The 21,154-nt window shown below is 40.9% G+C and overlaps 1 protein-coding gene across 3 annotated transcripts in view; it reads right to left on the minus strand.

Annotated features, from left to right (window-relative positions):
• LOC127649193 (SWI/SNF-related matrix-associated actin-dependent regulator of chromatin subfamily D member 3-like) overlaps positions 1 to 20,575 on the minus strand; it is a 36,755-nt gene extending 16,180 nt beyond the window's left edge. The window contains exons 1-3 of one of the 3 annotated variants that reach the window (XM_052134186.1): positions 20,412 to 20,575; positions 12,620 to 12,807; positions 1,591 to 1,680 (exon numbers count right to left, since the gene is read on the minus strand). In XM_052134186.1, the coding sequence (XP_051990146.1) occupies positions 1,591 to 1,680; positions 12,620 to 12,807; positions 20,412 to 20,423 (290 nt within the window). In that variant the 5' untranslated portion in view covers positions 20,424 to 20,575. Of the gene's footprint in view, positions 1 to 1,590; positions 1,681 to 12,619; positions 12,808 to 15,797; positions 16,002 to 20,411 lie in introns of those variants that run through there. The other 2 variants (XM_052134185.1, XM_052134187.1) reach the window with 2 other exon arrangements.
• Positions 20,576 to 21,154: the final 579 nt, after the last annotated feature.

Raw genomic sequence — 21,154 nt, forward strand, 5'->3', positions numbered from 1 at the left:
TATTTTATGGCTTCAAAAGGCTTGGAATATAGTGCACAATTTGTATCATATGGACCACTTTTGAAATAATTTATTGGTGCTTTTTGTCATTTTTGAGCTTGACAATGCCAGTCCTCAATGAAATTACTTTCATTATGTGGAAAAGAGTAGGCAAGACATTCTTCAAAAGTTCCCTTTTGTGTATGTGGCAGGGCGGAGGGCGGGGCCGGGTCGTGATTCTACACACCCGGTCCCTTATCAGGCTAATCATGCCTCCGAGAGGGATAAAGGCCGATGGATGGTGTGGGAGAGAGAGATCGTTTACGGACATGTCCGTCGTGTGTGTGTTTTGTGTTTTGTTTAAGTTTGTCATTAAAATATTATTTATATTGCCAAGCCGTTTCTCCCCTCCTCCTTTCCATTGAACTGCGTTACAGTGTACCAAGGGGGAAAGTCATACAGCTTTTAAAACTAGAGGTAGACCGATATATGGTTTAACCATTTAATCGGTGCCGATAGTTGCATTTTGGAACAATCGGTTATTGGCAAAAATATATGCCAATAGTTGCAGATTGCTCTTTTTTATTCCTCTGTTGCTGGTTCTGGAGAATTCTACAGTTAGAACAGCTTGTTTCATCAGTAAAGCGGCCTATAAAGGTGAAATAAAAACAATCACAGACACCTTGTTGAGATTGGCTAAATCTAAATATTTTATCATTGACAGTATTCATCCATATTTGTATCCTCAGTTCAACACGTATTTTGTTTTTTTGATAAGATTGTTAAGTTTTATAAATTGAATGCTCTCTAGTAATACAGTCTCTCAACTATAGAGCATTGTAATGGAGCCACGTCTCTGTCATTTCAAAATAAGAGTCCCAAGTGTGTTTTAGGCTTGTTTATAGTTTAAAGTCCAGGATTATGAACAAAATATTTATTTTAATCTCTAATTATTAATGTTTATTTTTGGTTGAACAATAAACTGCATCTAGGGTTTTATTAATTTTGGACTGTGATGATGTCTTTTTCTTTGCCCATCATAATAAGGAAAGACCAAGATTTTTTTTTTAACATTCTATAAACTGATTTCAAAAACTATATGCCGGTTAATCGGTTATATGCTTTTTCCAACAACGTAGTTATCGGTATTGGCAAAATTCACTATCGGTCAACCTGTATTTGAAACAACACGAAGGAGAGTTTATGATGACAGAATGATAATTTTTTGGTGAACTATTCACAAAAAGTTTCATCAGAAAAGCCCGGACTAGATGGAAATCTGTTGAAATTTGATGCTCGGTTAAGAGGCTCATGCAACCTGCACAAACAGCTAACTGACCATAACTGTATGTTCTCTCTCACATGCACAAGAACAGAACAATCATTCTTAGGTCATGTAGACTATTGTGACCATTTTTGTGAATGCCGAAGAGAAGACAAATATTAGTTTTAACTTTTAACCTATTACCTTAAGTGCACACATGCATGGAAGAAATAGGGGCCAGTGAGATTTGATGCTGCAAACGGGAAGTTGGAAACAATCCAATCAGGCAGGGGCATGGTCATAACAAACTATCATCAAACTAACATGCAGCAGAATAAAGGGCCTACTTGGAACCATTTGGAGGATCTGACTGGGCTTCTCTCATGTCCACCTGTCTCGCAGATATCTCATTTGTTGCCGGTAATCCAAGTGGTTTCCTATAGATTGATGGGATTGTTTGAAACTTGTTTAAAAACAATTTATTTTTTATTTTTGCAATACTGATTAGAGCCACAAGTGGTGCAGAAATGGTACATTTCACCTTTAAACAATAACATTTTTATAGCATGATCTTTTGGATTCTGTGATCTGCCATCAGTGATGAACACTGTCATGCTAACACACATAAAGTTCACATTAAATGCACAGAAACATACAAGAGAGAGAAAATTACAATCTAAAGGAAAAGACAGATGATGTGCAAACTGAAAAACATGAGAAAAACAACAGTGAATTCCAAACATAATTTAACGCCCTTGAAAGTACTAAAGGATGGGAATGCTATTAGCAGGGTCATTTGAAATTAAAGTGAGCAATGGAATCCCTTTATGAACGTCCCTTCCACAAGGCTGTTAATTTTGAGGTATTAACCTTGCTGTTTGTGATCCTGGGGGGCAATTTTTTAAGAATTTACTTAAGGCCAAAACCCTCAGTTGCTTTTGTGTACCCAAGGACTACAAACGTGAAATATTCTTTACATATTTTCATGGATTTTTAAACACTCCACAAAGAGAGATAATAAACAATTTTTTATCAAACAATACATAAAAAGGCAATGTATGATACAACATTTTATTGGCTACAATGTTAGCTATTAAGATTGCTTGGTAGTAAGATTTTCATTGATGTCAAGTAAAAAGTCCAAAAATAAAATATCATGTGTCTTTGTATAAGTTGCACAAAATGGGCACATGAGAGACAGTAATGGTCTGTATCCTTCAGATTACTCACTTAAAATAAGAGAAATAAGGGTCTAGCGGTGATCAATTTTGAATGGAATTCACTGTCACAGGGCAGTCACACTAGACTTTGACCACACAAAATTAACGAACAGGATATGATGTCATGCATGGGGGGGTTCTAGTTATATTCTGTATACTATATTTAAAATATTAAAGGGATAGTCCACCTAAACATTTTAATTCTCTCAACATTTACTCACCCTCATGCCATCCCAGATGTGTTTAACTTTATGTAAACAGATTTTTAGAAGATTATTTCAGCCCTGTAGGTCCTTTCAATGCAAGTGAATGCTTACCAGACCTTTAAAGCTCAATAAAATCACATAAAGGCAGAATAGTACAGTATAGTATACAGATTCTGAAACAATGCATGAGAAACTGATCAATATTTAAATTCTTTTTTACTACAAATCTCCACTTTCAGTGTAGTTTTATAGTTGATGAAGAATTTTAATTATTGGGTGAACTATCCCTTTAAAATAATTGAATACTACTACTACTAATTTTCCTGAAACAATAAAAACATACAGCTTTGAAATATGTATTCCTTGTATTGAGCAAAGAGTCATTGCATGATGTTTCGATCTTCTATTGGTGATGCATCAAACTTTAATTTTCGTCAGTGGCAAAATTTCCTGCACAAGCTTGTGTCTCACGCATTCAGATGTGTTTGAATGGGATTGAATGGAGCACAAAGTGTAGTGTGACCGCATCTTAAGTGTGCCTACGGAATGCCTTAATTGGTCCACTGAATTAGGGGGATGTAATTCAGGTAACCAATTACTGATGAAGACTGATTCACTAAGGCCATAACAGACATAATATATTCAGACATAATATACACAAGAGGGCACTATATTTGGCAACTATTGTTGACAAATCATTGGAGAATCAACATTTGAAAAAAATATAAAACACCACAAAAAGTTTTTTTTTCCTGCGTTGACATATTTCCTATTGAAACAACTAGTTTAGGCTGGACATATTGAAGGGATGTAAATAGCTAAAAGACTGCAGTGGGAGGGACAGTCTCATTCTAAAGAGTATTTGATTGGACAAAAATCTGTGTAGTGCAGATCGAGTCATCAATATTTTTTTTAAGATAAAGACAATTTAAATTGCTTATTAATACAAAAAATCTATTTTAGTACTCTACCATATAAATCTCAAAGCTAACATGGAAACGCTAAGGTTAATGAATTTCAGATTGTGCACAGTCTTTTAAGAAGGGCAAAATAATATGTTCCGTTTTAACCCCACAATTTTAATATCACCAAGAAAGGCTGTAAGAATTCATACATTCTATGTCTCTTATTTCTAGGACTGTTGATTTAACATTAATTTAGTGTGAATAATTATATAAAATAGCTCATTTAAAAAAGATAATTATTAATTAATAAAATCAACAGAACATTGATTAGAATCAACATTAGCTTATTAATCCTTCAAATCAACAATCATCAAAGAAACTATCAATTAACAAAATCAATAGAATATTAATACGAATTAATATTGTCGGGGCACCACCCTGGAATAAGGGACTAAAAACCAGGCAGTAAATCAGTCTCAATATAGGATTGTTCTCTTAGGAAAGTCGATGTCCGGAGAACATCGACATTAAAAAAGAGAACAATGAAGGCTTGAACCCGAGCAATGACATCCCTTGCCAGTCATTGTCACAGGTAAATGCAGAACAATACCAAAACTCTTCTCTTTAAAGTATAACCACGTTTATTGAAGCAGTAATCTCAATAAATAATCAACACAATGCAGTCGATAAACTTCTGACTTCCACCAACAAACTGAACAGTAACATGACTAGATATGGTAACATATACGCCTATAATACATGAGAGGAGGGTAGATGTGTATGTGTGTGTGTGTGTGTGTGTGTGTGTGTTTGTGTCTGTGTGTGTGTGTGTAAAGAGAGGAGTGCACAAAATGGCGTACGTGGCTTTCCGGCTAGAAAATGTTGCTGCGAGATGTGGGCAGAGAGACTGGTTAATTCCATCTGCCCGTTTAACACGTGTCTCCACTGGTACGATAACTTAGGGACAAAGCTGGGCGGGTATGTTTGTGAGGGGTTCGAGTGTGTGTGTGTACGGTTAATGCGAGAGAGAAAGAACAGGATGACTGCACCGAAGCCAGTTTAGCGATTGTGGGAGAGATGGCAACTGTTAGTTTTATCACTCAGAGACATGGTGAATGGCTAGTAATCTCTGCCCAGACGAAAACCTCTTACATTAATCATGTGAGGATGCAGGTAGAATATGTGTTCGACCATCGTTTGACTCTGACTCGGTGGGTCACTGAGAAGCTCGGCTTGTCCAGCGAGATGGAGATTGTATGGCCAAAATTTAGGTACGTATGTTACTTCCTTTGGCAGCGAGGCTACACCTGGGAGCAGCAGGGCTGCAATTAGACACGGCAAATACTGTCCAGAGTTTTATATTCTCTATGACATCATGGTTGAGGGACGTGTTTTGTCATGCGTTTCATCCAATTGGAGTAAAGAGCTTGAACCTTCAGAATTTCACAGCTAGGTGGTGTAAAATTGATGGGATTTGTAGTCTGTTTGTTTGATTTTGGTGCCATTTTTGTGTGTTATCAGGCTTTGAGTGTTCCTGCAGGCCTCAGTCAGGCTTTATGACTGTATGTAGGCCTGCCTTTGTCTCCTATCTGAGCACATGAGGCCCAACATTCCCCCTTTGGTCTGAAGAGTTGGTTGTTGTCCATCGTCTTTAGAGCAACTGAAGGGCCGAACAGTTCCTGTAGGTTCACAGTAACCTGTGGGTAATGCCGCCCGTGTCTTCCTGATAGAAAAGAAAACAGTTGCACAGTCCATATGGTTCAGAGAAGCTATATCGTCTGGGCAGAGACTGAGGCACATCTGGGCATAGAACTTCAAGCAAAGTCTAAAACTACATTCATCACTCATAAAACAAATATTCCAAGTTATGGGTAGGCACAGCGTAAACCATAACACAATCTTTTGCTCTTCTTTGGTCACAACACAAAATCATAGTAGAACCAGACAATGTATACTAGGACCTTTAGAGGAAAGGGGTTATAGCTTAAACGGCTAATTCTTGGATATTATTGGGGTTAACCTGTGGGATGGGCTCAGACTAGTGTAAAACGTGGCTGTACGAGAAGGAGGGAGTCCAGTTTGGCCTGTAAGTTTTGAATGTAGCTATGAATGTGCAATAATTGCCTTGATGATCCAACCCCTAAGGAGGATCCCGAGGATGACCAAACTGATGGGATGTTCTTAGTAAGATGACGATCTGCTTACGTGACTAGGAAATATAGTGGTCAAGCCAGTCGGTTTGAGACTGAACTTCACTTATTTAGTCCCTTCAGCCTGAAGATGCTCTTGAAGGGTGTCATCAGTGGTGAGATTGTGACCTCTAAATGCATCAATGATCTCAATTTCCACGACATGTTTGTCAACGCAGAGATGTTGGAGGACAATATCATTAATCTGCATGGTGGCTCCTTGGTTTGGTAGCATTAGTTTAGTGGCTGTATCATGTCGGTCGTATGACATTTGAACTTCAGTGGCTGGTGTGTTAACGAGCCAGCGATTGCCTGCTTGGTCTATCTATGTCTCTGTTCCTTCATCTTTGACAGACATGCTACCTTTACACTTTTATTCAGGGGATCTGGCTCTAAGGCCGCAGAGGTAGAGTCACCTCTCTAACAGAGGGGTTGCTTGGACCTTTGTCCTGGTACACATGCGTAGGTTATGGATAAGGTAGACCACATGTCCTCATCGTGGTTGGCGAGTGTTGGTGGGGTTTTGAGGTGAACATGTGTTACCTCTCCGAAAACAAACATTCAATACAGATTTTAGTCAGTATATGTTCTGCCTTTCTATGATGGGTAGATTGAAGATGAATCCTATTGCGAAGTTCTGAGGATTTACATAGATCGGAATTGCAGTGCTAAGACTATATGCCAGGTGTATCTGTGAAGGTTGCACAACGGAGGTAGCAGCAGATCTAGGATATGTTCAACAAGGTCTAGGGAGACCAGGTAAGCTGGAATCCTTCCACCACTCAGACTGTTGACTGAGGAGCTAATTTCCCTGATAAGGTCCTGCATTATATCTCTAACGATACGCAAATAAGGTATGTCTTCTCTGACAACCTCTGACAAAGTCCCTAAAGCATGCAAAATGTTATTGAAAAGTGCAGAGTGCAAATTTACAGTGACTATAGTACCCTGAAGGGTTTTACCCAGGCCCTGTAATTGTTCATGTTGGAGGAGGAATCTCTGCTGGTTTTCACCATGTGCCTTTGAAGCAGAATGATGTTGACAGAGTTGGCAGCTGAGAGGCCAATGGAGAACAGTGACCCGATTGCTGATGCCATGGCAAGCAGGCCGCCAAGAAATCGTTTTATTTCTGTCTGGCCATTGAGGTCCTCCTCAGTCACTCTGAATTTCTGCAATTCTTCAAGGGTGTGAACAGTTGTCTGCTTGGCACGTTCGACTGTGCCATACATTTGGGTTCCGCTTAGCCTGCCTTCTATCAATCGTGGGGGTAGGCATATGTGTTTGCGGTATACATCCCAGGATCTAAATGTATGTAGATTCTCTGGGTGTACAGGTTGCAAAGGGTGATCAAGAGGCCAGGTGTCCCTTGTAGCACGATGCCGGTCGGCGGGCTGGGCTTTACCACATCACTGGATAGGGTGATTCGTAGGCTGAGGAGAATGCAGAGGAGAATGCAGAGGAGAATTTCATCCTGAAACAAACCAGAGTTGATTACTGTATGTAAGTGGAGTGGTGCTAGGATTGCATACTAACGGGGTGGATTGAGGCATGCAGCTATCCTTATGGTGCTACTGTGGTGCGTCTTCTTCCCTTTGGAGTGAATAACAGCTTGAAGAGCTTAATCTGATTCGAACTGACTCATTTGAATGCCAGTGTTTGGTTTGGTTTTGGGACCCTGATGCGGTAGGCTACAGGTGAGAGCTTTCCCACTATCTCGAAGGGGCCAGACCAACTTGGTAGGAAATGTTTTGTTGTGGCTGTGTCATTAGGAGTAGGGAGGCATCCCAGCCATTTAGTAAAAGTGCAGGTAACCGTGAGGAGGAACTTTTTACATCGTGAGGACTTGAGGACTGGTCCAATCCACCTGGAGGTGGGAGCACAGGAACATGATCCCTCGGTTCTGGAGTGGGGCCCAATCCAGCGGTCAAAATGGCTGGAACTGGCTACAGACCAGACATTCTTTGACATAGGAATGGGTGTCACGGGCCATTAATGGCCAATAAACTACTTGCTGGAGGGTCTTGAGGGTGGCCTTGTAACCCCGGTGGCCTCCTACAGGGAAGTCGTGAGTGTGGGCTAGCATCACTAATCTATCATGGGCTGGGACAACCCAGCGAGCTGGTCCCTGTCAGTTTGGGTACAGACCAACAAACCTTTCTCCAGTTTAAGAAGCGGCTGGTCGCAAAGGAGAGCATGTAGCTCCTCCGACTCACATGGTGGGGTTTGAGAGGCCCCTTGTGTTGCAAGGTTTGAATGGCCAGGTCTTGCGCCTGCATGGTGATCAGATCTACATCGCTGAGTCTCCGTCCAGGTGCAGAGTTTGTGTGCAGCTCTGCAGGTCTTCTTACCTTTCTTTTGACTGCAGAAAGGGTGATCGCGTTTACCGCACATTTTTGAGTAATTAGAAGCCACTCTTCTCAGAACTCCCAGGCTGTGCCCTGTTCTGCACCTAGCTTGGCTAGGCTGTCGGATTCGTCATTACCATCTTTGTCAGGACCGGAGGTTTGGGCATGACCTTTGAACTTTTTCCAGTACACTGTCATTCCAAAGTCGGTCCCAAACCAGGAAGAGTTCTGAGTGCTTGACTTCCTTGTTTCTCACATTCCTAATGCTGTTCTCTTACTATGTGGGAAAGTGAGAAATAAAATTATGACGAGCATAGTTTGTATCAGAACAGATCGTCAGTTGCTCAACTGTCAATTTGGCGGCTTGCTGTGGCATGATGAGCACTGTTGCAATGTCCGCGTGCTGGCTTGTCTTGTTGCCCAGTTGGTAGTTGCTTGTTTTGTCGACATTGCAGTTGAACCAAACAATACCGGCTCCTGCCTAAGTCTGACTTTCATGGCGGAATTAACAGCCATCCACATAGACCCTTGGAAGGTCTGCGTAGGTATTCTCATCACAGTAACGATGATTTTACAGGAGCAGCGGATTGGTGACAAGTAAGGATTCTGGACTCGGTTGCCCTTCACAGTCACAGTGTTGGCGATCAGCCAGGCCCTGGCCCAACACCATTTTATGGTTCTGGGCGTACTTGACCTCAATGTCGTAGCCTTGCAGTGCCATCAAGTCCTGTTGGATACCCACCCCTCCCTCAGCCATTGACTGTTCAGGAAGGTGACAGGTTGGTGACAAGTCTCAATGTCTGTCTTCTGACCCCCAATGTAGCTACGGAAGTATTCCACAGCCCATGCGATGGCCAGGAGGGCCTTCTAGTAGTCAGAGAACTTCATCTCAACAACACTAAGAGGTCGGCTCACGTAGGCAATGACACGTTTGTCTGTGTCTTGTTTCTGTGTCAGGTCGGCACAGACAGTGGGACGGAACACTTTATACCTGTCTGGGTAGACCAGACAGGGCGCAGAGCTGAGCTTGTCTTTCATCTGGCGAAAAGACTGTTCCTGGGGCTCGCCCCACTCAAATGTTTTGTCTTTACGTAGTAGTTCTGTGAGGGGACTGCCTATCTTCGCATTGTCATCGATGAACTGTCGGGAGTAGTTGCAGACAACTAGGAAGCTTCTGAGTTCTGACAAACCTGTCAGAACTTTGATGTCACGGCTGACTTGAACTCTCCCAGCTTGGGGTTTGATGCCATCTGTACTCACTGTTAGACCCACATAGTCAAACTTGGTGTGGCACCACTGGCCCTTGGCTAGTTAAGTACATGGTTAAGTACATGTCGGATTTCTGCCAAATGTTCTGCAAATGTCCGGTTCCACATGAGGATGCCGTCCACATAGATGAGGTTACCGTGGGCAGCGGCATCACTCATGGCCTTATGGAGGAAAATATTGAACTTGGCAGGGGAGTTTGAATATCCGAATGAACAACGGTTCCAGCTGTACTAATTGTTACCAAAAGAGAAAGCCAGATTGTAGTGGTCATTGTCCAGAAGCAGTTGGTCATGTCCATAGTAGAAAAGAAGCGGGCCCCTTTGACCTTGGCCAGTTATTGCAACTTGCTGGTCGGCTTTAACAATGGCCAGATAGGCGTAGGTTGAATTGCATTCCCGAATTATTTGCTTTTGCAAAAGTTTGTCGAGGATCCCTTGGATCAACTCATAGGCAGCCAGGGGGATTTTGAACTGCTGTAAAATTGTGGGTGCCGCATTTGGATCAGTGGGAATGTGAACGGTGTGGAGGTCGGTGACCCCAGAGTCATGGGAAAGAAGATCTCAAGAAGAACGGCTGGAAATCATGAAAGAGTTTCCGAAGTACGTTTCTCTGATCCTCTGTCATTGAAGCATCTGCTTTGGCAAGCTGCTCATTGACCTCGGACTCAAAGCCAATGTAGGGTTCCTCTGATGAGGATTCTGGTGCCCAGGTTAACGCTGCAGATTGGTTTGACTTCTGGTTTGCAGGCCACTGTGATCATTTTGCTTGGGAAAGTGGGCAGGACACTGTCCAGGTTGTCTTCCCTGGCTAGTGATGGAGGAGATTCTCCTATCACTGACAGTGTCAGTTCGAAATCATGAAACAAGTTATCGACCAACATCCTTAACGGTCGCCGCGCCGTCACCTGAAGTAGGTTGAGTGGTGGCTCAACTCGAGCAGGGGAGTGCCGCAGATGGTCAGATTGAGTTCCCAGAGGGTTAGAATTCCCTCTAACCCTTCTCACAAGGGTTAGAGGAATGCCTGTGGGCCAGGTATCTGCTGTCATTTAGAGATCACCAGGCAGATAGGAACAACTGCTGTTCGTGCAGGATAGTCATATCTACCTCGCAAGCAACCTGGCATGCCTGGGGAATGGTCAGGCCAGATATCTAGTATTCTAACTCGCCTTGGTGGATGTTAATTAGGTGACCTAACACCTCTCAGTAACATCTAGGCAAAATGGTCAGAGAATGCCTTTTGGCCTTGGCTTGGGACCACAGAACCTGGTTGAATGCGTCCAACTGAGCACCTAGTCTGACCAGAAGGTCCGCCCCCACAAAGAATGGGGGTTGGAGTTGAGGGACTACATTCCTGAAATGCATGACCTGCATTTTCCTTATCCAAACAGAGAGGACACATACCCTAATCACCTTGAGGAGAATTTGTGGTAATTCTGACGAAAGGATGCAGTGTGAAGAACAGAGGAGGACTGTGTCAACACAAGTCATCGTATAGGTTCTGGCTCATAGCTGTCTTTTCTAACCAGCCTCCCCTGTTCCCCTATCTCAACCCACAAAGTAAACTTCGGCATTAGCGAGAGAGGGTATAGACTAGTCATGATGAATGGGGGTCAGCGCCGTGTTCCTTTGAGGAGTTCGGTGGCCCTGGTTAACAAACATGTCCTTGTGGGGGTTTGAAACCTTGTCTTTCTTCTCACCTTCTTTCGCAATTTTCTGACGATAGGAGGGAACACATAAAACGTAATAAAGACAGACACACGGATTTATTCAAGCAAATAAAGCAGGTGAGTTTAAAAGCATATTATCATTTACATTAGGGCTGAAATGTTTAGTCGACATTTTCGACATCGTCGAAAATACAAAATTGATGAGAAAAATGTTCGTTGTCGAATAGCCGTTTGATCTCATTTAACGTTACATGAAATCACATTAAACTGTAACGATAGAGCAGCAATTCACACCTGATGGAGGAAGAATTACGCAGATCAGTCCAGATGCACTTGAAACTTTCACAGTTTATTTTATGTAGATCCCAAAGTATTAGGGAATGATTAAAAAAAAGGACATTCAAAAGCATGTACCGTTGTGGAATAAGCGGAGGCGGAGCTCTTTAAAGGAAACATCCCGGCGAAACATCTAAAATGCAGTAAAATTGCTTTATTAAAGTTCAAATAATACAGAAGCAGGTCATGTTAATAACTATAAACTCAGAAACTGGCATTTCTCTGTGTGGTCGGTGCCTCTTCTATGAGTTGCGCGAATGTCCCGATCTTAGGGGGAGAGATTGAAACTGTACCCGGCTGAGAGAGACTCTGCCTCGGTTGCTCCTCCCTCGAGCGCGCACGCTAAATGCAGCTAGATTAGAATGCGGTTGCTCGCGACTTAATCATAATATCTATATATAAATGTCACTATGCATTTCTTATCATGAAGAAAATTGGCAATATGCAGCTTTATTAATAAGAGAGCACTTTGCACATTAGTTTGTAAATTGTTTTTTATTAATTCTATTGTATGCTTGTTTATTTAGGCTTTTTTTTAGTAATTGGTAAAAACTTAAATTAAAAGTTGCAAAAGTTGAAGCAAATCTTATATAAGTGTTCAAAAATACTTTAAGCATACATTGTTCAGTTTTGTTATAATTAAAAAATAATATATTTAACTTAAAGTGTTGCTCAATGGCATATTTCTGTTCTTAGTTCTGCTGCTAATGTTTTGTAGACTTTGTTAATAAAAGAGTGTTGTTTAGTAACCTGTTTTTGCTTTGGTACCGAAAATGGTATCGAGTACCATGAAATTTCACTGGTATTGGTACGGACTACTGAAATGTTGGTACCGTGACAACACTAGATGCAGGTGTACATTGATGCATCCTTAGACAAGCCCTTTTAATAAATCTATCTCAGGCAGACTGATGATTTCAATTGCAAATTGTATTGCTGTGGACTGCAGGCCAATGAGGTTTAAGTTCCATAATATGGAAATAAAAATATATTGCATTTGAATGCCATTTTTTTAATAGGCTGCTTTACTCATCTGACACAATAAAGTAATACATTTTAATTATCTGAATTTTTATTTTATAATATATATTTACAATTATTTAAGTATAACTATTTATAATACATTTTAATTATTGTTATTTGACAGATTTCTCATCTGTTGTGTGCACCGATCTCAAGTCAACTGAAAAAGTAAGAGGTCAAAGTTGAACTATTTGAGTAGATATCAGATGCCACTCACTTTCTGGGTCGGTTTTGGGTGGGGGGAGGTTGCACAGGCTGGGTAGGGGCAGGCCGTTTTCTGTTGGGGTCTAGGGCTGGGTTGGGCATCCCTGGCCGAATTGGTGGTGTTCCTCCATATGGAGGTCCAGGAGGCCCCATGGGAGCACCTTGGTGGGGCATCCGTGCCCCTGAGGTCATTCCTGGACGCTGGGGGGATAAAAGTCACAGTAGGCTAAAGGTCAGATACCGACATCATATTTCTTTGCTGAACTCACTTCACATGTGCTATAGGAAGTATACCATAAATAGCTCTAACACACAATACATCTGAAGACATAGATACATATATTCACTTTTATATTTGTTGCTTTTCATATCCCTGTAATGATTCTTTAGAGCTAAAGCACCCTAAGAATACTGAAATGAGCTCTACTCTTTCTGAAGTTGAACTAGGCCAGGGCCTCTCACACCTGTGCCTGTCACTTCAGAACCGACAGCTGCTAGCCCTCTACCGAAACACAGGGGCAAACTGGGCTGTCAAAAAGCTTCTCATTTCATCTAGACCACATGATTTGTCCTTTCTAGCATTACAGAATTTAATTTCTGTTTTTTCTACTTCTATTCTTTGTAAACTGTTTTGGAATTATTTATATTGTGTACAGCACTGTACAAAGACATTGGGGTCCAAAGGCTGAGACCACACTGAAAATCAGTGATTCAAAATCAAATTTAAACCTAGAAATAAACAGGAAGTTTTAGGATTTGCAAAATTTTTAAACATATATTTGTTAAATAAGAAATACTTCAGATTGTGCACTACTTATAGGTCAATAAGCAAATTCAAAACATTAACCATGTCAAATTTTCACTCAGATGGTTATGCTGCCTGATAATATAATTTGTACACCATAATCGTGTTCTAATATTTATCTAAAACTTTAAAAGCAATAGTTTACTTAAGCTTAATTTGTGTGAATTCACCATTTGGGTGATTAGTGTTACCTTTGGTGAACTTGGAGCCTGTTGAATTTAAGCCATTCTTCTATACTCAATTGTACTTTACAAAAGTGCAGATTTATGTCCAATAAGAAGTAAGCTTAATTTGTGTGAATTCACCATTTGGGTGATTAGTGTTACCTTTGGTGAACTTGGAGCCTGTTGAATTTAAGCCATTCTTCTATACTCAATTGTACTTTACAAAAGTGCAGATTTATGTCCAATAAGAAGTACTGAGGAGAATCCAATGTGCATTTTGGCTAACCAAGATTCCAGCCATAATTTACCTTATCTGTGGTCTGTTTTTCATGACTCATTATGACAGAAAGTCACAAAGTCACTGTGACTCTCTGGATGTTTGCCAAACTTGTGGAAACATCCAGAATGTGAGCCAAAGTCCCCAGCTCCAGTCCTCCCTATAGTGTGGGTACAGTACACCTCTGCCAAAGATGTATGGTGCTGTGACCTTCATGACCCAATCAACACTTCCCAAAGTAGGCTATGCTCCAGGGGTGTCCAGGGCCAGTCCAATCTCAGAACATCTGAGAGAAGAGGCAGGGGGATGTGAACATGTGGACTCAGCGGGAAATGGGAAGCAGTGCCGATACATGTCTCTGCATGCCTCTACCAATCCCAGCCTCTCAAGGTCGCAATGGAGGTTTTCAGGGCACAGGGGGTGGTTGGACTGGAGCTGCAGTACTAGACTTATTCCAGAGGACACTTTATAGAGCAAGGCCTTTCCCAACGATGAAACAGACAAGCTCAGCATATCAGTGCTGAGAATACTGAAAGAAGAAAAAACACTTTCTAAAGGGATAATTCCCCCAAAAATGAAAATTCTGGAACATTTACTAATTCTCATGTTGTTCCCAACCTGTATGACATTTCTTCTTCTGTGGAACGCATAAGGAGATGTAAGACAGAAAGACAACCTCAGTTCCCTTTCATTGCATAGAAAAAAGATGCAATAAAAGAAAAAGTGACTGAATGGTGTCATTCTACCTACTAGCATCTTCTTGTATTTTCCATTGAAGAAAGTAAGTCATATGACACAATTTTCATTAATGGGCAAACAATCCAATTTAGAGATACAAACACACAGTAGTTATATTACTGCATTGGACAATGTGAACCTTTAGTAATAGGAAAAATGGGTTTGAGACCTTTAACCTTCACCTTATATCAGAAGGTCATTTTTGCCAGATTTAGTGGTAACCAAGCTCTAACCTGTCTCAAAAAGAAACTCATTCCAAATCTACACATTTTCAAACATGAAAAGTGCACTGACATAAGCTGAGAAGATCTCTCATTTTGAATCCATTGAAACGTTTTTGATTACCAGAAACTACTAATTAAAGCTACAGATCTCCCATTCACCTGGACTTTTATATTAAGTTATAGAGTAGACTGTTCCCATTGTATAAATGCTTCAGTAAATAATACATTCTTAATCTATTATATAAATTATAGAATTCTTAAGTTATGATCTTACACATTCAAGTTGTAGTTCTGAAACTGCCACGGTTACTGAACAAGACAATTATCAGATGCAATATAAGCAAACAAAAAAAGTATAATTATTTCTAGGCTTCTTTTGGAACACAAACTCAAGTAAACATCCCAATTGTAAATACCACTCTATTACAGAAATATCCTAACTTCAGAATCCAATATTCAAAATGAATGATAGCAGTTCATAGCAACCTCATAACAGCAGCATGTTCACCAAAAGTTCTTAAGTCACCATAAACTCTAAATAATTTAATTCTTTCATATCTTTGTATAGTAAACATCTTGACACACATTCAAATGCATTTTTCAACCAAGCTGTTCTTCCATTATACGTTCACTGGTGTATAAAACAACAGAAACAAATGTTAATGTTTGATCTACTCCCAGGTTACTGCTCGCTCCTGCAACACACCCTTCTCAGGCTGTACCCACACCAAAAGAGCATCTTCCACCAAAATTTGCTGCACGCTCTTCTCTCGCAATTCCACAGTGTGATGATCCATCACCGGCTGCCCTCCTTCATCACTCATCCTCCTTTATATTACAAAAACAATAACCTTTCACCACTTCTCCTACACTCCTCCTCCTCTTCTTTTAAAAAATGTACCTTGAAATGATCGCTAACACCCACTGCATCCTAGATCTCCAATAAGCAAAGCCAAACATCACACTTTCACATGCTCACTCACCACTCCATGGACGAGGAACTCAAAGAGTTTACTCTTGGTAGCTTTGCGAGCTCCTCCAGCACAATCTTCCATATCCATTAATAAACCCCTTTTTTCCCAATCTCTCTTTTGTTTCCACTATTCCTGGCCACCTCTGCCTCTCTATGTGGCTTCCCTCACGCTCCACTTTTCCTCTCCTCCTACAGAGAGTGCTCCCTCCCTCCTTCTCCGTACTCTAATGTTCCTTTTCTCCACTCCCTCTCTTTTTAAAGCGTGTCCGCATGTGGCCGGAGTCAAGTCTCTCTCTCCCTCGCTCTGTTTTAGTGTAGCTTCCCTCACAGACTCTGGGTTGGGAAAGGATGGGGGTCTGAGAAGGGGGCTGTCGCTGGACCACCAGTGTGCTAGCTGGTGGAATTTCACTGAAAGAAGGGAGGGTGAGGAACATAGCAGGTAAAACTGCCCAAATACCACCATGGTGTCAATGGCTGGTTATTTTCTTTATTAAATTACCCATGTGCACTCACAGTTGGTTATTAAGTCTTAGAATTACATCCGGTTGAAGTCTGAATGACTAACCTAGTCTAGAGCAATAACTTGCAAGGATGTAGTGAAAATAAAAATTTTTTACTCTTTTTTTATTTATTTGAATAGTTGGATGAAATGCTATAATCGGACAATTTGACAGACTATGTGTAATGCAGAATGAGTAAATAAATAATTAAGCAGCTAATGACAGCACAATATTTGGGCATTCAGAAGATGGGGCTAGTTCAATCTCAGACACACCAAACGTTAATAGAATGAGGTAGGCCTATATGGTGCAAATAATGACGTGCAACTAATGCAGGATATTAAATGTGCACTCAGTAATATTTCTGTCTACGTTTGCTGAAACCTAACAGAGATAAAGCATTATGCGAGAGTAAAAGTTTTTGGTTTCTGATGTCATTGTAGAAACGCTCTATTTCCAGTCAGACATTATTAATTTATTCTGTAAGTAAAAGCATCCAATTACAGAGGATTATTGAGATTATGCTAGCGAGTAATATTCGGCTGTTCATGTGATCTCAACATGGCGGAGTGGATATGCGAGCGAGCGACCCGAGCTAGATCCAGTCTTTTGTCTGACTGTTCTGCTCATCCTGTTTTTCTCCTTTTGCGAAAGTCTTGGTAAACTAACCCTTTCAAAAATTAACCCTGTATGGTGTTATTATAGTAACCATGTTTTTATTATAGTAATATTGAAGTAACTGGTTAATTTTGTGATTACTACAAAATACCATGGTAAAACTGATTACTGTTGTAAAAGCATGGTTCATTTTCATAAAGGAAGGTTAATGTTAAGATTAGGGGAAGAGGTCGGTGTAGGCCAGGGCTAGTCAACTGGCAGCCGGTGGGCCGAATCTGCAATGATCTTCAACTGATAAAATCGTGTCGTAGTCTGAAACACCACAGAGCTCTCTGCGCAAAACTCAGCAGTGAGTTTAACAACGTTCAGTGGCACATGCAACACCATTCAGCCAGTTCAACCTATCAGTTATCCAGCCCGTAGCATGCGTGCAGTTAAACTGCAAAACTTGAACCAGCACAGTCAAGTTGAGCATATGATCACATTTTATTCAAATCAATCAAATGTATATGTAAATTGCTTAACTGCAGAGTACAGAAGTGATGTCAGAGTCAGCATATATGCAGCTCATATCTTAGTCAACAAAAGAGAATTTGATGATGAAAACTGAACCTGTAAAGAAAATGCACAGTAAAGTTTGATGTTATTCACTATTCTTGAAGTGTTCAACAGGCGTGTTTAATCTGTTTAAGGCCTGTAGTGCTGGTAAAAAGTGATAACGTGACGCGCCACTGAAGCTGCATACATATATACCAGTATCTCAAATAGGTATTGCTGCAGACGGAACTTATGGCCAGACCTTAAAACATTTTTGAAAATCAAACTTACCCCCTGACTATTTTTGCTACATTGATTGATTTAATTGTACATTATCAAGGGTGTTTAGTTTTTATGTTAACATATTTTTATGTTACAACTGAAATCCTAGCTAAGATAAATACAGAAAAATTGTTGGCCCCCTTCAAGTTTTTATCTGGATAATCTGGCCCTTGCAAGAAAGAACAGTAGTTGAAGAGCCCTGGTGTAGGCTGTAGGGTGTTGGTAGGACTCTAACTAACACGCTACTGTGATGCATCTATACGGAATGTTATATTTAAATAGGGGTGCAAACAGTACTTGCCACTATTTGCAACTGGGTCCAAATAGCATCTACCTACTTTTTACACTTGCTTTTGGTTAAAGTGTAAGTAGCATCTATCAGTATATGCACTTAGTGTAAATAGCTTCTGCAGATAAAAAACAAACTGCAGACAAGGAAGATTATATAGTGATATAAATATTAAAATCCACCTAATTATGTAAATAATGTCATACTGTTGTACACTGATGAGCCAAAACATTCTGACAACTCACAGTTGAAGCAAATAACATAGATCATCTCCTAACAAGGCCACATATCATGGTCTGGTTAGATTAAATGGTAAGCGAACAATCAGTTCTCGTTGTCAACGTGTTGAATGCAGGAGAAATGGACAGGAATAAATACCTGAGAGACTTTGAAAACGGCCAAATTATGATGGCCAGATGACTGGGTCAGAGCATCTCTAAAACGGCAAGGCTTGTGGGGTGCTCCCGGTCAGCAGTGGTGATTACCTACTGACAGTGGTCCAAGGAGGGACAAACTGGCGACAGGGTGTTGGGTGCCCAAGACTCATCCCGTCTGGTCCGACCCAACAGAAGTCTTGTGTCACAGAAAATTTTAATGATGGTTAAGGGAGGAATGTGTCACAACACAGTGCATTGCACCCTGCCGCGTATTGGGCTGCATAGCAGCAGACAGGTCAGAGTGCCCATGATGACCCCTGTCCACCGTCGAAAGTGCCTACAATGGGCATGTGAGTGTCGGAACTGGACCTTGGAGCAGTGGAAGAATGTCGTCTGGTCCGATGAGTCCTGTTTTCTTTTACATCATGTGGATGGCCGTGTATTAGTGCGCCATTTACCTTTGGAAGTGATGGCACTAGGATGCACTGTAGGAAGATGACAAGCTAGTGGAGGGAGTGTGATGCTCTGGGAAACCCTGGGCCATTCATGTGGACATCAGTTTGACATGTGCCACTTACCTTAACATCGTTGCAGACCGGGTACACCCCTTCATGGCAATGGTATTCCCTGATGGCAGTGGCCTCTTTCAGCAGGATAATGCGCCCTGCCACACTGCACATATTGTTGAGGATAGTTTGAGGAACATTTGGAAGAGTTCAAGGTGTTGCCCTGGCCTCCAAATTCCCCAGATCTCAATCCGATTGAGCATCTGTGGGATGTGTTGGACCAACATGTCCGATCCACAGCGGCTCCACCTCACAGGATCTGCTGCTAATGTCTTGGTGCAGATACCACAAGACACCTTCAGGGTGTCTCCATTTCTCTGAGGATCGGCACTGTTTTGGAGGCACGCGGAGGACCAACAGAATAGGCAGGTTGTTTTGGCTCATGGGTGCATCTGATAATCATGACAAAAAGTTTACCATTACTTTGATTATAATTTTAAAAAGTGATATTTAAAAAGGCTTTTTTTTTTTTTTTTTTTTTAAGATTGTGATATATTTTGACATCGATCAAAAATGTACCAAATATTGCTAAATAGATTTTTGCTTATATTGCCTACACCTACTGTAAAACGCTGTGAAAGGAAAAAAAACGTTTAAACTAAAGTGAGGAATTAAAGTGAAGCACACATTTGTATAAGTACACACGCACAGTTATTATTATAAGGTCACTCCAGTGTAGGTATTTAGGAATGTTAGAAAAACTCTTAGTAATTATAATACATTGAAATGAAAAGAAAGAAAATGCTCGAGTTCAAATCGCTTCCCGTAGTAGGAGACCCCCTTTAAGGACCCCTATAAAGACTCATACAGTAGTGTGCCAATGTCCCATTCAATCAGAGCAAAGGGGTGCTGGAGGATGGTTTTGGAAACACATGAGCTCAGTTGAACAACACTGTTACGTAGACAAAATGCAGACCACATTTTGTATTAAACAAGAACGTTTATCAGCAGTTGCACATGGTAATGGGCTCATAAAGTCATAAAACATCGAGATCAAAGTAACCGTGTATATTAGGAAGTTTGGTGACAGATAATTAACCAACTGGTTGTAGTAACCCTTATCACGAGACTTGTTTATTCTGTGCTATTCAAAAAGATATAGTCACATGGGGGCACAATAGACAGCTTTGAATAATGCAATAAAAACAATCAGATACATTCCCTACAAAGAAAAAACAAAAAATGCAATAGTTCATTTGACAGGTGCCAAACAAGCACATTATTGTTTGTAGCTTCATTAAACTGTCAACTTCATCATTAATGCATGAAAATGGCAAAATTATAATAGCATAAACCTTGAAAATATGGCGCTCGTACCAAGACAGTTTACAACATAACGATAGTGTTTACCCAGAAACCCTTTGAAATTATTTCTGGAAACGAATTTGCTTTAGTGAGGCTGAGAGGGAAGAGGATAATGACGCTGTTAACGATGCTATGGTGTTGCACTCATACCTTTCTATCCATCGCTGCAAGTTTGATGCTCACAGTTCAGTTGAAATGGATGAAAAAAACAAAACACTGAAATACAAGCGGCCAGTGTCCGGCAACTTCTTCGTTCTTCCAGACAGGTTCTGGGCTACTCCTACCCTCCCCCAATCCCGTGTCTGGGATTTTAGTCGGGTTTTGGCGGCGGTTAGTGCGGCAGACGGAGCGGCGCAGGCGCGGGGATCATCCAACACAAGCGATTCAATAAAGGTTTTAAGGGAACGTCATCAAACTACAGTAAATGGCGGAATGCCCCACGTATGCAGCCTGTACATTTCCATGAGCCGCTGTTTTAACACTAAAGGAGATGTATTTTCACTTAATTTTCAATGAAAAATGCACACTACAAAGAAGGGGTGGATGTTAAATTGTTTTATTGAGTCTCAAAATAAACCGTCTTCAGAGTACTGCAGGAATGTAAACGAGGGAGTGAGGAATACATCCAGTCTACTCTTTAATGGCATGCACTGAGTCCCCCCCCCCCCCCGACATTTCCGCCTAAGGGCAGTCTATCCCTCACAGCCTCGTTTTCATTACCGTCAAAAAAAAGAAATAAAATGTCTATAGGTAGCTGAGTGAAATGGTGCCTACTTAGAAAGCTATTTACCATATTTACATATGTCCATATACAAATATATGTATAAATATACTAACTTCTTTATTGCTTAACACACATTTTTTTGCTTCAAGTCTTCAGAGACCATGAATGA

The sequence above is a fragment of the Xyrauchen texanus genome, chromosome 9 (assembly GCF_025860055.1).
Source record: "Xyrauchen texanus isolate HMW12.3.18 chromosome 9, RBS_HiC_50CHRs, whole genome shotgun sequence".
NCBI lineage: Eukaryota > Metazoa > Chordata > Actinopteri > Cypriniformes > Catostomidae > Xyrauchen > Xyrauchen texanus.